Source organism: Trematomus bernacchii, unplaced genomic scaffold, assembly GCF_902827165.1.
Source record: "Trematomus bernacchii unplaced genomic scaffold, fTreBer1.1, whole genome shotgun sequence".
Classification (NCBI taxonomy): Eukaryota; Metazoa; Chordata; class Actinopteri; order Perciformes; family Nototheniidae; genus Trematomus; species Trematomus bernacchii.
In genome coordinates this window covers 57,700-70,437 of record NW_022987633.1, presented here as the reverse complement: position 1 = coordinate 70,437, position 12,738 = coordinate 57,700, and the positions used below count along the sequence as shown (strand labels likewise).

The following is a 12,738-nucleotide window of genomic DNA, read 5'->3' as shown; positions in this document are numbered from 1 at the left end:
CAGTGCATTCATTTGTCCAAATACCATTTTGACTTCAAAGGCCAAAAGTTAATTTTCAAACTGTTTCAGGATAAGAATGAAAAATGTTTATGATATGTTTGTGATATGTTTGAGAGAAGTGTTACTGTGTAATGATGGAGTTGTTGGAGAATATTTCCTTCAGAACAGTTATACTGAGTCACAATAGCAAAACAATCCACTATTTCATTTTGAAATAAAAGGAAAGTAATGCAAAATAGTGCACCATATCAGCTTTGAAGTGTGTAAAGATATGTCGCCTCCTTAGAGGATAGTGAAGGATAATACGTTTAAATGCAGCTTTAGCTTCTGGCATTCTAACAATACATCCAATATTCTGACAGATAATAATAGTTGTATCTGTTGATGTGTGTTTTATCCATTAACCACTAAATCCCACTACTCGCAGTTACCAGTGTGCTTCATGCTTGAAATCACAGAACGGTCAGGATCCTATCATGCGCAGTCCTGGCTTTTTGTCCCTCCCGGCCACCCTATCCTGGACTGTCTCGTGACCGTCTCTGGCCAATCACAGCTGTGACTGCACAGGGATAACAACAAAACACAAATGCATCAGAGCGAGAATTCTAAAATAGTGTTTTTCGACTTATTTATTTAATGCAGTGTTTGGCTCAGTCACACGAAACAAAACGGGTTAGCGCCCCCGGCGGTCGCAGTACAGCCGTTAGCTGTTAGCGACATTAACGCTAGCTTTTTGACAGGACGCTTCGATGTTTCAGGAACGTTAACACCGTTAGCTAGTTGTTGATGTTAACGCCATGGCTAATGACGCTACACACTGACGGCTCTGCCGAACTCTCAGGTCCTCTGCAGAGATATGGAGGCTCTAACATGCTAGCACCATGTTCAAGAATGTGTTCGGCTCAGGGTTCCTGGTGAGGACAGCTCATGTGATTCTGACATGGGTCATCACCCTCATACTCTTCCTGCATGATACAGGTAAGCCTGTCTATAACACTATAACGTTACTCTGAGGAGGAAAGCTACTGTCCATTGCATGTTAATGTTAAGTGATTAACTTATAAACCATGCTTTATACAATAAACCTGCCTGAGTATGAGCCTGGTATCTGTCAGCAGGACTTCAGTGTGTCTTATTATGGTGTGTATGTGTGTAGAGCTGAGGCAGCAGGAGGAGACGGGGCAGCTGGTCCAGCCGGTTCTGTTCGTGCTGCTGGTTCTGGGCTCGGTGCTGCTCTACTTCGCTGTTTCCCTCATGGACCCCGGCTTCATCCTGTCTGAGGACAGAGACCTGCAGGTGCTTTATGACCCTCACATGTATCTCCACCCACACAGTCTCAGTATCAGCAGTGAAAGAAGCAGCTGCTTTGACTGGGAAAGGCAGCCAGTAAATGTTGCTGGTTAAAATAAGGTTTGATAGGGACACATGTTTAGGGGTTGTAATTGTAAATTATCTTAATCATAATTTGCAACCAAGGCTGAACATTTAAACAAAAATATTAACAGAATTGTAATATGGACTAGTCCAGCAGTAAGCATAATATTTGGTGAAGGCAAAATATTTGAAAATATCTGAATGAAGGATTTCATCACCTATGAGTCTGAATTATATTAAGGGGTGCTTTTTCTGATAGGTCATGCTTGAACTGAAATGTTTTCTCGTGTTGTTTCAGTTCACGCTGGGAGTGACTGAGGAGCAGCAGGACATGATCCCCCCCACCACCAAGTCCCTGAGACAGCGGCGCTGTGGACACTGCCTGCTGCAGGTACGCCTCGCTGACATGAGGCTGATCAGAATCAGAACACTTCTATATGCATTCACACAGGTTTTGATCAGAAATAAACAATTTGTATATAAATTACTCACCTCCTGTTCGCATGAATTCTTAGAGAAAAACCGTTTTTTGCACGTCTCTAAGGTACATAAAGAATCAAGACACGTAAAAGAGTCTGAATTGAAATAAACTGTGGGCATCTTTAACAAAAACGAAACTATATCAAACATTTGTTTGCACACTCAACACAAGTGATAAAGAATAATCGATGTCTCATGTATCCAGTTGAATGTCGGCACTTCAGATTGGCCAATAATAGGACTGTTTATGCACAAATGTCTTTGCAAATACTCAAGTCGCTACAAAAGTCAGCATTCATACACTCAGGGTGTTTCTCAATGTCGAGTAAAGCTGCTTCAGAGCCACTATTTCAAGCATACTACGTCATCGAGTGCCGCCGAAGTACTGTTCCAATCTCCAGCATACTTGGAAATCTACCGAGCCCGGCGTACTCCGTTTGGAGAAATATCGAGGCTGCACATGAGTAGACTCCGCGGTCTTAAAATCCCCACAGTGCTTTGCGCACGGACCAATTTCCCCAAATCTGTGGCGGAAGATGTAAGGCGGGGCCTCTCATATGACGCACACCTGCACACTTGCTCGCCTGTTCCACTCTTTGTTTTCCAAATGTCAGGAAGTATTCTTGACTCGCTTCTGAAGCAAGATGCTCGGCTCGGCTGTGCTACCAAGCAAGCGTACTTGCGATTGAGAAACACCCTGAGGCTGCCTTGAACAAGTCCCCCTTGAACAAGTCCCCCTTGAACAAGTCCCCTTGAACAAGTCCCCCTTGAACAAGTCCCCTTGAACAAGTCCCCCTTGAACAAGTCCCCCTTGAACAAGTCCCCTTGAACAAGTCCCCCTTGAACAAGTCCCCCTTGAACAAGTCCCCCTTGAACAAGTCCCCCTTGAACAAGTCCCCTTGAACAAGTCCCCTTGAACAAGTCGCCCTTGAACAAGTCCCCCTTGAACAAGTCCCCCTTGAACAAGTCCCCTTGAACAAGTCCCCTTGAACAAGTCCCCTTGAACAAGTCGCCCTTGAACAAGTCCCCCTTGAACAAGTCCCCCTTGAACAAGTCGCCCTTGAACAAGTCCCCCTTGAACAAGTCCCCTTGAACAAGTCCCCTTGAACAAGTCGCCCTTGAACAAGTCCCCCTTGAACAAGTCCCCTTGAACAAGTCCCCCTTGAACAAGTCCCCCTTGAACAAGTCCCCCTTGAACAAGTCCCCTTGAACGAGTCCCCTTGAACGAGTCCCCCTTGAACGAGTCCCCCTTGAACGAGTCCCCCTTGAACGAGTCCCCCTTGAACGAGTCCCCCTTGAACAAGTCCCCCTTGAACAAGTCCCCCTTGAACAAGTCCCCTTGAACAAGTCCCCTTGAACAAGTCCCCCTTGAACAAGTCCCCCTTGAACGAGTCCCCCTTGAACGAGTCCCCCTTGAACGAGTCCCCCTTGAACGAGTCCCCCTTGAACGAGTCCCCCTTGAACGAGTCCCCCTTGAACGAGTCCCCCTTGAACAAGTCCCCCTTGAACGAGTCCCCCTTTACTTCAAATGATCAAGAATGTTCACTGTTTTTGATCCTTTGTTCACTTTGGAGTCATGCGTGGAACATTCTAAGTAACATGGAGTGAGTCATTGATTCACAATTGATCATTTTGTGGGTTAAGTATTCTTATTTGAACTGCAACTTTCAAAAGAAATATAATATAATATACTTCTAATATATATATTTGAATCCTCAATTTGAGTGTGAAGGCGAGGTCTGGAAAAGTGGTTTGACAACTAAAACATTCAACTGAAGGGCCACTTACTAACCTTTTCTGGGGCTTTCAACCACATCTCACAGACGTTAGCTATCATTGCTCCGTTGTTAATGTATGGACCTGGATGATGTGTGTGAAGTGAAGCAAGGGCAAACAGAAGACAAAAGAGCATCTTGTGAAGTAGAGGAATTTGAATCTAAAAGCTGTTTCTGAGCCTGTGGGACTGATGGCCTGTACGTGGCAGTTATTTGTCATGTGTTGTGCATCCAGTGGAGCTCTTCGGGTGACACCTGAGGTTCTACAGTACTTTAACATGAGTGGTATAGAATGACAGAGGTGTTGCTAGGCAGCACAGTTACACAGCTGTACTTCCTCCTGAACTCAGAGCGTCACATGACACAGCGCCACAGGTATTCACTATGACTTTGAGATTCAAGATTCAAAGGTTTATTGTCATGTCTTAGACACAACTACGGTGTAGTTATGCAATGAATTAAAAACGTAGGTCACATGTTCCTCAACAGTACAATAACAAGACAAACATTTTTATAAGAATAAAATAGTCAGAAATGTCTGTACGAAGTCTCTAACCTGTAACATCCAAGCTACTTAAAACACAACCCATCATCCAAACTGAAGTTGAAAGATTTGAACCTGATATTATTCTCAAATGATTGACAGGTCTTTAAATACCAACACACACAAACAACAAACTCATCTGACTGAGATGTATTTTTAAATGATAAGCGTTAGAGAAATGCCTTCCTATGTAGAGCTCATTATTCCAAACTAACCTATATAAGAAAAATGCACTAACTGAGTTTTTAGACGCTTTAACAGCAGACAATCTGTTTAAAATATAATGAATACAAATCCTATGGCTCTATGGGATCAACAACAGGTCTACTGTATCCTGTGTATCCTGCTCCAGGTAGTCCCAAGCTTGCATCATGGATGGATGTTGAAGAACCACGGGGATACAAACAAATACACCTCAGATACAAGGGCAGGAAAATGTTGAGCCTTATTCCAGGTCTATATCTGTTTTAAATATTCCAACTAAGAATAATCCAGATATATGTCTGTGTTTTTGTTGCCGTATGCAGTGTTTCCTGTCCTCACACTGAGATAATCCTGCTTTATTCCTGACGTTTGTTTTCTGAGGGTGTGGAGCCTTGAACGCTGGGAACAGATCTCTGTTAGAGAAGCTTTCTATGGCAGGACTGTGAAACAGAGACATCATGTTAACTGTCTTCAGCCCGGACTCATCACAACAGTGGCATCGAAAAACGACAGAAGAACAGCTAAACTTAACGCCTGCACTCAAAGTGCCATGAATGTTCATTTTATTCAAATAATGATGTTTCCTCTAAATTACTCCCAAGCAGCAGCCGATGCGGTCGAAGCACTGCCAGACGTGTCAGCACTGTGTGCGGCGCTACGACCACCACTGCCCCTGGATCGAGAACTGTGTGGGGGAGAGGAACCACCGCTGGTTCGTGCTCTACCTGGCTGTGCAGCTGCTGGTGCTGCTGTGGGGGGTGCACATCGCCTGGTGAGCACACACCCTCACACCACCCTCCACACTGAGCATTCTGCTGCATTAGGACACAAATCCTTAAAACAAATATTCTAGTCATTATTGAGATCATGATTTTTTTCAAAACAATACCCATTGACATTCATTGATTAAAAGAAAAACAGCATTTTTAACAGCGTTATTTCTCAAACTTTGAATATCATTCGACTGAAAAGCAAACAATGCATTACAGTGTCTGCAGCCGAGAACCAGGGACTCTCTGTTGGTGCCCTCCATCTAAAGTCTGATCTTATTGGGGAGATAAATGTTGTATAACATCAAGCCTGCCCTAAAGCTTTTGTACTAATGTATCTTTCTATTACGATCCTTTTTTACATGCAGTGAACAATATCCTGAACATGTACTCGTCTTTTACATTACATACAATTTCCCATGTTCATTGTCCCCAAGTATAATGTGTCCAATGTTAGGGTTTATGTTCCCATAAACATAGTGATTTTATCCACGTTCTCCAAGCTAAGGAGGAAGTTGTTTTCCTTTGTGCTGAATAATCTGTCCAATGTATCCACTGATAACACAATATTGGTCTCTTTTTCCCACCCCTCCTAATACAGTGATTTTCAACCAGTGTGCCCTGAGAGATCGTCAAGTGTGCCGTGGGAAATTGTCCAATTTCACCTAATATTATTTAGTTGCTGAAGATAATTTGCCATTGTTGAGCGTCAGTGCCTGCAACGTAGTGTCAAGTACCCCCTGATCAGCGCAACAACTATTTGTTAGGGGGAAAAAGCCTATATAAAGAGGTACAGTACAGCGCTGCACCATCAGTGTCTGATTTATTAAAACAACATTGTAACTGAGAAACACTTAAATGCTACATTTCAAATGTTTACAATCCATCACTAAATTCATGGCAAACCAATTTGAACATCATGCAATAACACTAAGACGACATTAGTTGCATTGAACTGATCTTTTTAATAAGTTATACTTACAATGTAGTGAGAAACATGGGCTTGTGCTTCACTGAGGATCTTTGTCATTCTGACAGGGAGGCACCTGCAGTTATTACACTTCGTGTTTTGAAATATGTGTAACTCTGTTCATATAAAACCCACACTGCTCAAACTTTGTTACTTTTCCTAAAATTGGTATATTTATTTATTTATGTATGTAGCGGCGTGGGGAATGAAGAGAAAAAAAAGATATGAGCATTTTATGAGCATGGGATTTTGACCCCTCATATAAACATATGCATAATGCTGCACTATACTTTGCAGCCACAAGCCGTTGCCAAGCAACGCTTATTGTTTAGGTCCTTTGATAAGCAGGCAGTCATATAATTAACTAGAACTAGCTAGATCTGATAGATTTGGACATAAACGCGAGTGAAGTATAACCGGACACGAGAGAGAGAGATCAGAGATCAGATCAGCTGCTGCTGACGGAGAACACGCAGCTCTTCCGGATCACAGCTCCCCCGCTGTGACGGACCGTTGAGAGGAGCAAAATACACTAAGAGTTAGACCTAACACACTTAGCTAGCTAAAAAACTGTGAATATATCTGCACTTTCCTTGTTGTTCGGAGTTTGAGTCTTTATGGTTTTTGCACTTATTGAACGTCTTGGATAAAAGCGTCAGCTAAATGACATGTAATGTAATGTAACAGCGATGAATGAATATTTGAAAAGGAAAAATGCAGACTGAACCGGGTCCTGGAACCAACTTTTAACCAAGATGAAGAGCCTAGTAGGCCTAGATAGGTTGTGGTCAAAAGAAAGAAAAAAACATTGAGCTCGAGGCCATACAGCAAAAGTTATCTTTTGTTTGGATTTACTGCAGGGCAAAAAAGGCTGAAAAAGGCGTTCCTAATGTATCCTTTTGTTGTGTAGTCTGATGAATCACACAGCTCTGTTGTGTCCTCAGGACGGGCTTCAGCGCGGCCCCCAGCTGGCAGCAGTGGCTGCGGTCTGACGGGGTTCTGCTGGTGGTGGCCGTGCTGCTGGCTCTGCTCTCTCTCGTGGTGCTGCTGCTGCTCGGCTCCCACCTCTACCTGGTGTCTCTCAACACCACCACCTGGGAGTTCATGTCGCGCCACCGCATCTCCTACCTGAAGCACTGCGGCGCCGACGAGAACCCCTTCGACCGCGGAACCTTCCACAATCTGTGGGGTTTCTATTGCGTGTGGGGGACCGTGGTGTGGGAGCAGGTGTACTTCAGGGAGGGCAGCGACCAGGTGTAGGAACACATGGCGAGCATGAACACTGACAGAACAACTTTTGGGTTTGGGGATCCAACAGTGACCACAACTTTGTGGAATGAACTCTTCCTGTTTCTCTGTCTGCCAGCCCTTCGAGTCCTATAATGGACCCGGAAATGTTGAGTACACCAAGTTTTATGTTAGAAATGTATAGTACGGGTCCCCAGCACATAGAAACTGCCAGATGCTAACTTACATATGTTGGGCCATTTTGGAGTGGTTCTGGGGCTGATTGAGGATGCTGAGTCCATTTCTGACATTTTCACGATCAACCATGGCAATCTTAACCAGAAAGTGGCCATATTTGTACTCTCTGTGAGTCGATTTGTTAAGTTTTAGCTAATGCTAATTGTGCAAATTGCCCAACATATGCAAGTTAGCATCTGACATGTGCTGGGGACCGCTACTATACATTTTCTAACATAAGACTTTTGGGTACTCAACATTTCTAGGTTCACAGTGCTGGCAGCTATTCTATGTGTGCAGTTTACCTTTTATATTCCCTGTTGTCGTTTCCTCTCAGTGATAATCGCTGCGGTGTTGCACATTTCCTGTTTCCCCCTCATTCCCCCAAGTGGCTGTCAACAGATAGATGTCTCGCGTGGACAACCGGTTACCAGCACTACAGCCTTTATTTAACAATTGTTTACAACCATTCAAGTATACAGTACCATGTCCACAGAGACAGGTACCTAACTATGTGATTCTGCTGACTCATGCTTGCTGTTTATTTCCCACATTCACCCCCCCCCCCCCCCCCCCCCCCTCACTCCTGCATACTCCTCTGAAACATTTATGTGAAAATCTCCTGGAGTACTTGTGTTCTTACTGTGAAACATTGTAAACATGACTAATGGACTGTTAATCATTTTTTAAGTTTACTTTGAATACATGTCCAATATTGCATAAACATGATTAATATATACTTGTTTTAGGTGCATGTGTAGACAATCCAGATTCGTATCTGTGCACTCATCCTGATCAACACGTTGGAGAATACATTTTGTACGTTTGTTGTTTTTATTGTGGATATCTTCTTTTTGATTTTGTTTTTCTGTGATAAATTGCTGAGTCATCTGTATTCTGCACAGGTTTGACAGGGTCCAGTTGCTTCAAAAGACAAACCTGATCTTTCTATCTATTTTCAAAGCAGTTTGAAGTGAAGCTAGTTCAACTGTGCTGAATTGTTCCTAGCATTGAATCCATGATGTACAGAATGACTTTCAATGGACAGCATTTCAAGATATTTTATATTGTACATCATTTTAAACTATTTTGAATGAGAAAATGTATTGACATTTTGATATGGCTATTGAATGGAGTAACTGAATGAGTACTGTGGAGCAGCAGTACATGATGGTATGTCTCGTGCAATAGGAACCTGTAAGACAGCAATACTTGTGATGCCGAGTTCAATGTACAGCAGTAGTGTTGGATAAATGCATTACCTCCATATGGACTGACAGCTCTGGTTTATATTAATGAACATTTAATCCATGTTGTGTACTTCTGAATGATATGCAATACTGTAATGCAATGTTTTTATAGCTTTGAAATGACTCTACACATGGATAAATAAATGTTTAATGAAGAGTTTTCCAGCAGACTTACATTTATTCATTTATATTTCCTTCTAGTTGTTCACACTTTACACATAGGCTGGTTTATTCTATATAAACATTTTCATTATGATTGTATTCTTTAAAAATAACAAAGACAGTTGTATTGACGGAGAAATCTGCAAAAGAACTTCAGTTGACAAATGCGCTATTTTCATTATGTGACATCCCAACACATTAGAGGCTAACAACAGATGGACGTATAATGCTTCTATTACACAGCAAAAGGTCAACTGCTGTGTAATAGAATGTAATGCTTTGGCCTTTAGGGACAAGTCTCTTCATTAAGATCACAAACATGAACACTTAAGTGCTTTGGATTGAGAGGGCTGGAGAAATGTTCATTTGTAAAAAGTGCACTGATTCCATGCAGTGTGAACTGTTAACGCTCAGCCTTCTGATCCTACCGCTTCATGATAGAAATAGTCGGCATGATCAGTTCAAAATGAATTTGGCAGAGACAAAACATGTTAAAAAATCATTTCTGTATCATGAAATCCAACTGAGCAGGCGTGAAAAGGAGTGAGTTCTGCAGCGTGTGTGCAGGATCAAGCCACTGACAGCCAGAGTGATGGCACCTGGAACTGCGGACAGGAAATCGGCACAAATGTAGTTTCTCAGCTTCCAATGAATCAGAAGCACTTTATGGCCAATAAAAGTTGTTGTAAACATGTGGCAGCACAGTGTCTTCGGTCAACTCATGGAAGAGAAGTCAAAGTCAGCAAAGATGTCCTGCTGCTCGGCGGTGAGGATGCAGGGGGTGTGTGGGGGGGTGAGGACGGGCTTGAGACGGGTGAACTCCTCGTCAAAGTTACTGACGTCCTTCAGCGCTCTGATGACCGGCAGGAAGGGGGGCTTCAGCTTCTTGGCCAGCAGAGCGCTCCAGTCCATCCCCTGTCCAAGAACACACAGTCAGCTGACAGCAACCATTCAACATCTACATTCCTGTCATCTCTGTAACGGCACATTCAAGTTATCTTTGGACTGAGATTCATCTATAAGTGATTCTATCTACCATATGTCATTCTTTAACTTAGTTTATCTGCAGTGAATCGTTTTTTCACGATAGGTCTACACTCAGGACGGCACTTCAAAGCTGATGAGGATCTCCATCTCTTCAAATGATAGTTTCAGTTCTTCTGGCACTCACACATCCACTGACTGTCCACTGCTTTTACTTGTTTGCTTTTTTTTAACTGAGAATTCCTCTGTTTTCACTTCTACTGCTCGCTTTAGCTGACATCCTCATGTTAATGCATGTGAAGTCATCCTAATGGATTTCTTTCATTTGAAAATCACTTCCCTCAGAGGTTTTAGTTCTATCAGGAGTGCTGTAGGGTTCCATGCATCAGGTTTCTTGCTAATGGAAACATAACCCATGTGATCTGATGACAAACTAACCAACTCTTTGTCCACAAGTCCAATATCTTTCTCATAAAAAGGTCCTAAGTTTCCCCCCCCCAAGTGAATCAACTCTTCCTGCTTGGAACTGGAGACAGCTGTTGGTCTGGAGTTGGAGCGCTAAAGAGCAGCTGCCCAGAGACATGTTTTGTAAAGGAAGAGGAGAAGGAGTTTCAGAGTGAGGAGGTCAGCAGCTCCTGGATCCTCACCTGAAAGAACTTGTGTCTTTTGATCTCCGAGGCGTCTCCCTCTCCCCCTCCAAGTCTCATCTCAGGAGCTTTCTGCAGCAGCTGGAAGTCAGAGAGCAGAGAGAGCCGTCAGTACACACAGCGCTCACATCAGGAGAAAACTGGAGGGAATATGTGATAGGAAGCCAACCTTCTGCATGAGGGACACAGCGTCAGGGGAGAGGAAGCGGGGGAAGCACACGTCATCGTTGACGATGCTGTCGAACACCTCCTCCTCATCGTCACCGGGGAAAGGAGACTGAGGGAACAGAGAGCAGATGAAGTGGTGGATCACCTGAGTTACTGTGAGTCTACTGGAGCTAAACACAGGACACACATTCAAAAGCAGTCTACAGGTCTTGGCAAACTTTGCTGCACTTCCTGTATATTAAAGGAGAGGGTCACATTTGACCAGTCCGTCTTAAAACAATAATCACATGTGCATAAACACATTGAAATAGTTCATGATCGCTGTTCTTGTTCTGTCAGCAAAGAGATCCCTCCTTCCTTCATTCCAGTGTCCACACTTCAGAACTCGTGATTTCTGAATCCATTTTCAATATGTAGTTGTGGTTCTACCTGCAGCTTGCCTTTTTTAAATAAGCTTTATTATTTGATTATATTTATTCATTTTGTCCTATGTCTTCCTTTATTTTACCGAGAGGGATCATTATTTATTTTATTATTATTATCATACCCATTTCACCTTCTCGTGTCCCTTGAATTGTTAGATGTGTTGTTAAGCTGCATGTGGGCAAAGAGGTCTGACCTGAAGAGGATTTCTTGTTCTCTGTGTTCATTTGTGATGCGTCTGCAATCTGGGCCGGATTGAGATATCTTCTCAAACTTAGTTGAAATGATTTGATGACTAGGTTGCATAATATTTATAAAAAGATGAAAACGTGTACTAACTAGACCATAAGGCAGGGACCTGTATCTGTTGGATGTGTGAATGTGCAGCTGTTTGCTCAGCATATCTCCGTAAAGGACGTCATATGTCACTGTATTATTCCTAGTTATCACATTTCCACCGAGAGCCTGGTGCTCCCTGAACACTTTCCTGCTTTGCATCGCATCCTTCAGTTTGCTGATTATTGGAGGTCTGTACTAACCTCCCCCACCAGCATCTCATAGATGAGGACCCCCAGCCCCCACCAGTCCACACTGCGGGTGTAGTTGTTGTCTGTCAGCACCTCTGGGGCAAGAAACTCTGGTGTGCCGCAGAATGTTGTGGTGCGATCCCCGTGGCCCATATCTGCACAGCACACACACACCAGTTATTAAAGAAGGAGACTGAAACAAAACAATGTGTTCACACTTCAAGCCTGCAGCCCTGCACACACAATCCTGTCCTCTACACTTCTGTTCCAACTATGATACGGATACACTGCGGACTTATTGCCTTGTGCTGTAGGAAAAACGTTTACATGACATAAGAGAATGAGTTTGACTTTTACTGGAGCATAATAATGTTCTCACCTTCTTTGCACAAGCCATAGTCTGCTATCCTGACAAAACCATCTGCATCCATCAGCAGGTTGTCCAGCTTAAGATCCCTGAAGGACACACACACACACACACACACACGCTTCTGAAGTGCAGCTAGGAACAACGTAGACGTTTCCTGAAGCAGCCAGAGAAGGACTTACCTGTAAACTATTTTGTTTTGGTGTAGAAACTCCAGGCCGAGCAGCACACAGGAAGAATAAAACCTAAAAGAGACAGTTATTAATAGACGCTCCGTCCTGTATTTGGGCCTTGGTCCCTGATAGGAGTGTGTGTGCTCACCGCGCCTGCTTCTCTGTGAAGATGCTGGCGTGGATGTGTGTCATCAGGTCTCCTCCGGGGCAGTAGGCCATGACGAAGCACACGTGCTCTGCAGTCTGGAAGCAGCCGAACAGGTTCACCAGGAACGGATGCTGCGAGGTGTTGATCACCTCGAAGATCCTCTTCTCACACATCAGGCTGAACACACACAAGTGGAGGGTCAAACATTCCTGAATGCTGTATTATACACTTGACTTTCATTATGACTATACACCTTCACTTATTAAGAGCTGGTTATTAATGAAAATGCTGGGTCTTTGTATCACTCA

General features: G+C 43.4%; 2 protein-coding genes across 2 annotated transcripts in view; one reads left to right on the top strand and one right to left on the bottom strand.

Annotated features, from left to right (window-relative positions):
• Nucleotides 1-245: 245 nt before the first annotated feature.
• On the top strand, nt 246-8,988 carry zdhhc12b (zinc finger DHHC-type palmitoyltransferase 12b). The gene is made up of 5 exons (XM_034133057.1): nt 246-978; nt 1,157-1,296; nt 1,673-1,765; nt 4,983-5,149; nt 7,062-8,988. Exons 1-5 carry the CDS (start codon nt 882-884, stop codon nt 7,375-7,377), a joined length of 813 nt encoding a protein of 270 aa, XP_033988948.1. The 5' UTR covers nt 246-881; the 3' UTR covers nt 7,378-8,988.
• Nucleotides 8,966-12,738, bottom strand: part of pkn3 (protein kinase N3) — a 32,169-nt gene continuing 28,396 nt past the window's right edge. The window contains exons 16-22 of the mRNA XM_034133055.1: nt 12,431-12,607; nt 12,292-12,354; nt 12,122-12,198; nt 11,755-11,897; nt 10,794-10,901; nt 10,625-10,705; nt 8,966-9,908 (exon numbers count right to left, since the gene is read on the bottom strand). Of these exons, the coding sequence (XP_033988946.1) occupies nt 9,708-9,908; nt 10,625-10,705; nt 10,794-10,901; nt 11,755-11,897; nt 12,122-12,198; nt 12,292-12,354; nt 12,431-12,607 (850 nt within the window). The 3' untranslated portion in view covers nt 8,966-9,707. The remainder of the gene's footprint in view (nt 9,909-10,624; nt 10,706-10,793; nt 10,902-11,754; nt 11,898-12,121; nt 12,199-12,291; nt 12,355-12,430; nt 12,608-12,738) is intronic.

What these genes read in the sequence shown, in the direction of transcription:
- zdhhc12b (XM_034133057.1), top strand. Translation starts at nt 882, where the DNA reads ATGTTCAAGAATGTGTTCGGCTCAGGGTTCCTGGTGAGGACAGCTCAT. An exon ending in ACTCTTCCTGCATGATACAG is followed by an intron (nt 979 to 1,156) that starts GTAAGCCTGTCT and finishes GTATGTGTGTAG; the next exon opens with AGCTGAGGCAGCAGGAGGAG. An exon ending in GTGGACACTGCCTGCTGCAG is followed by an intron (nt 1,766 to 4,982) that starts GTACGCCTCGCT and finishes ACTCCCAAGCAG; the next exon opens with CAGCCGATGCGGTCGAAGCA.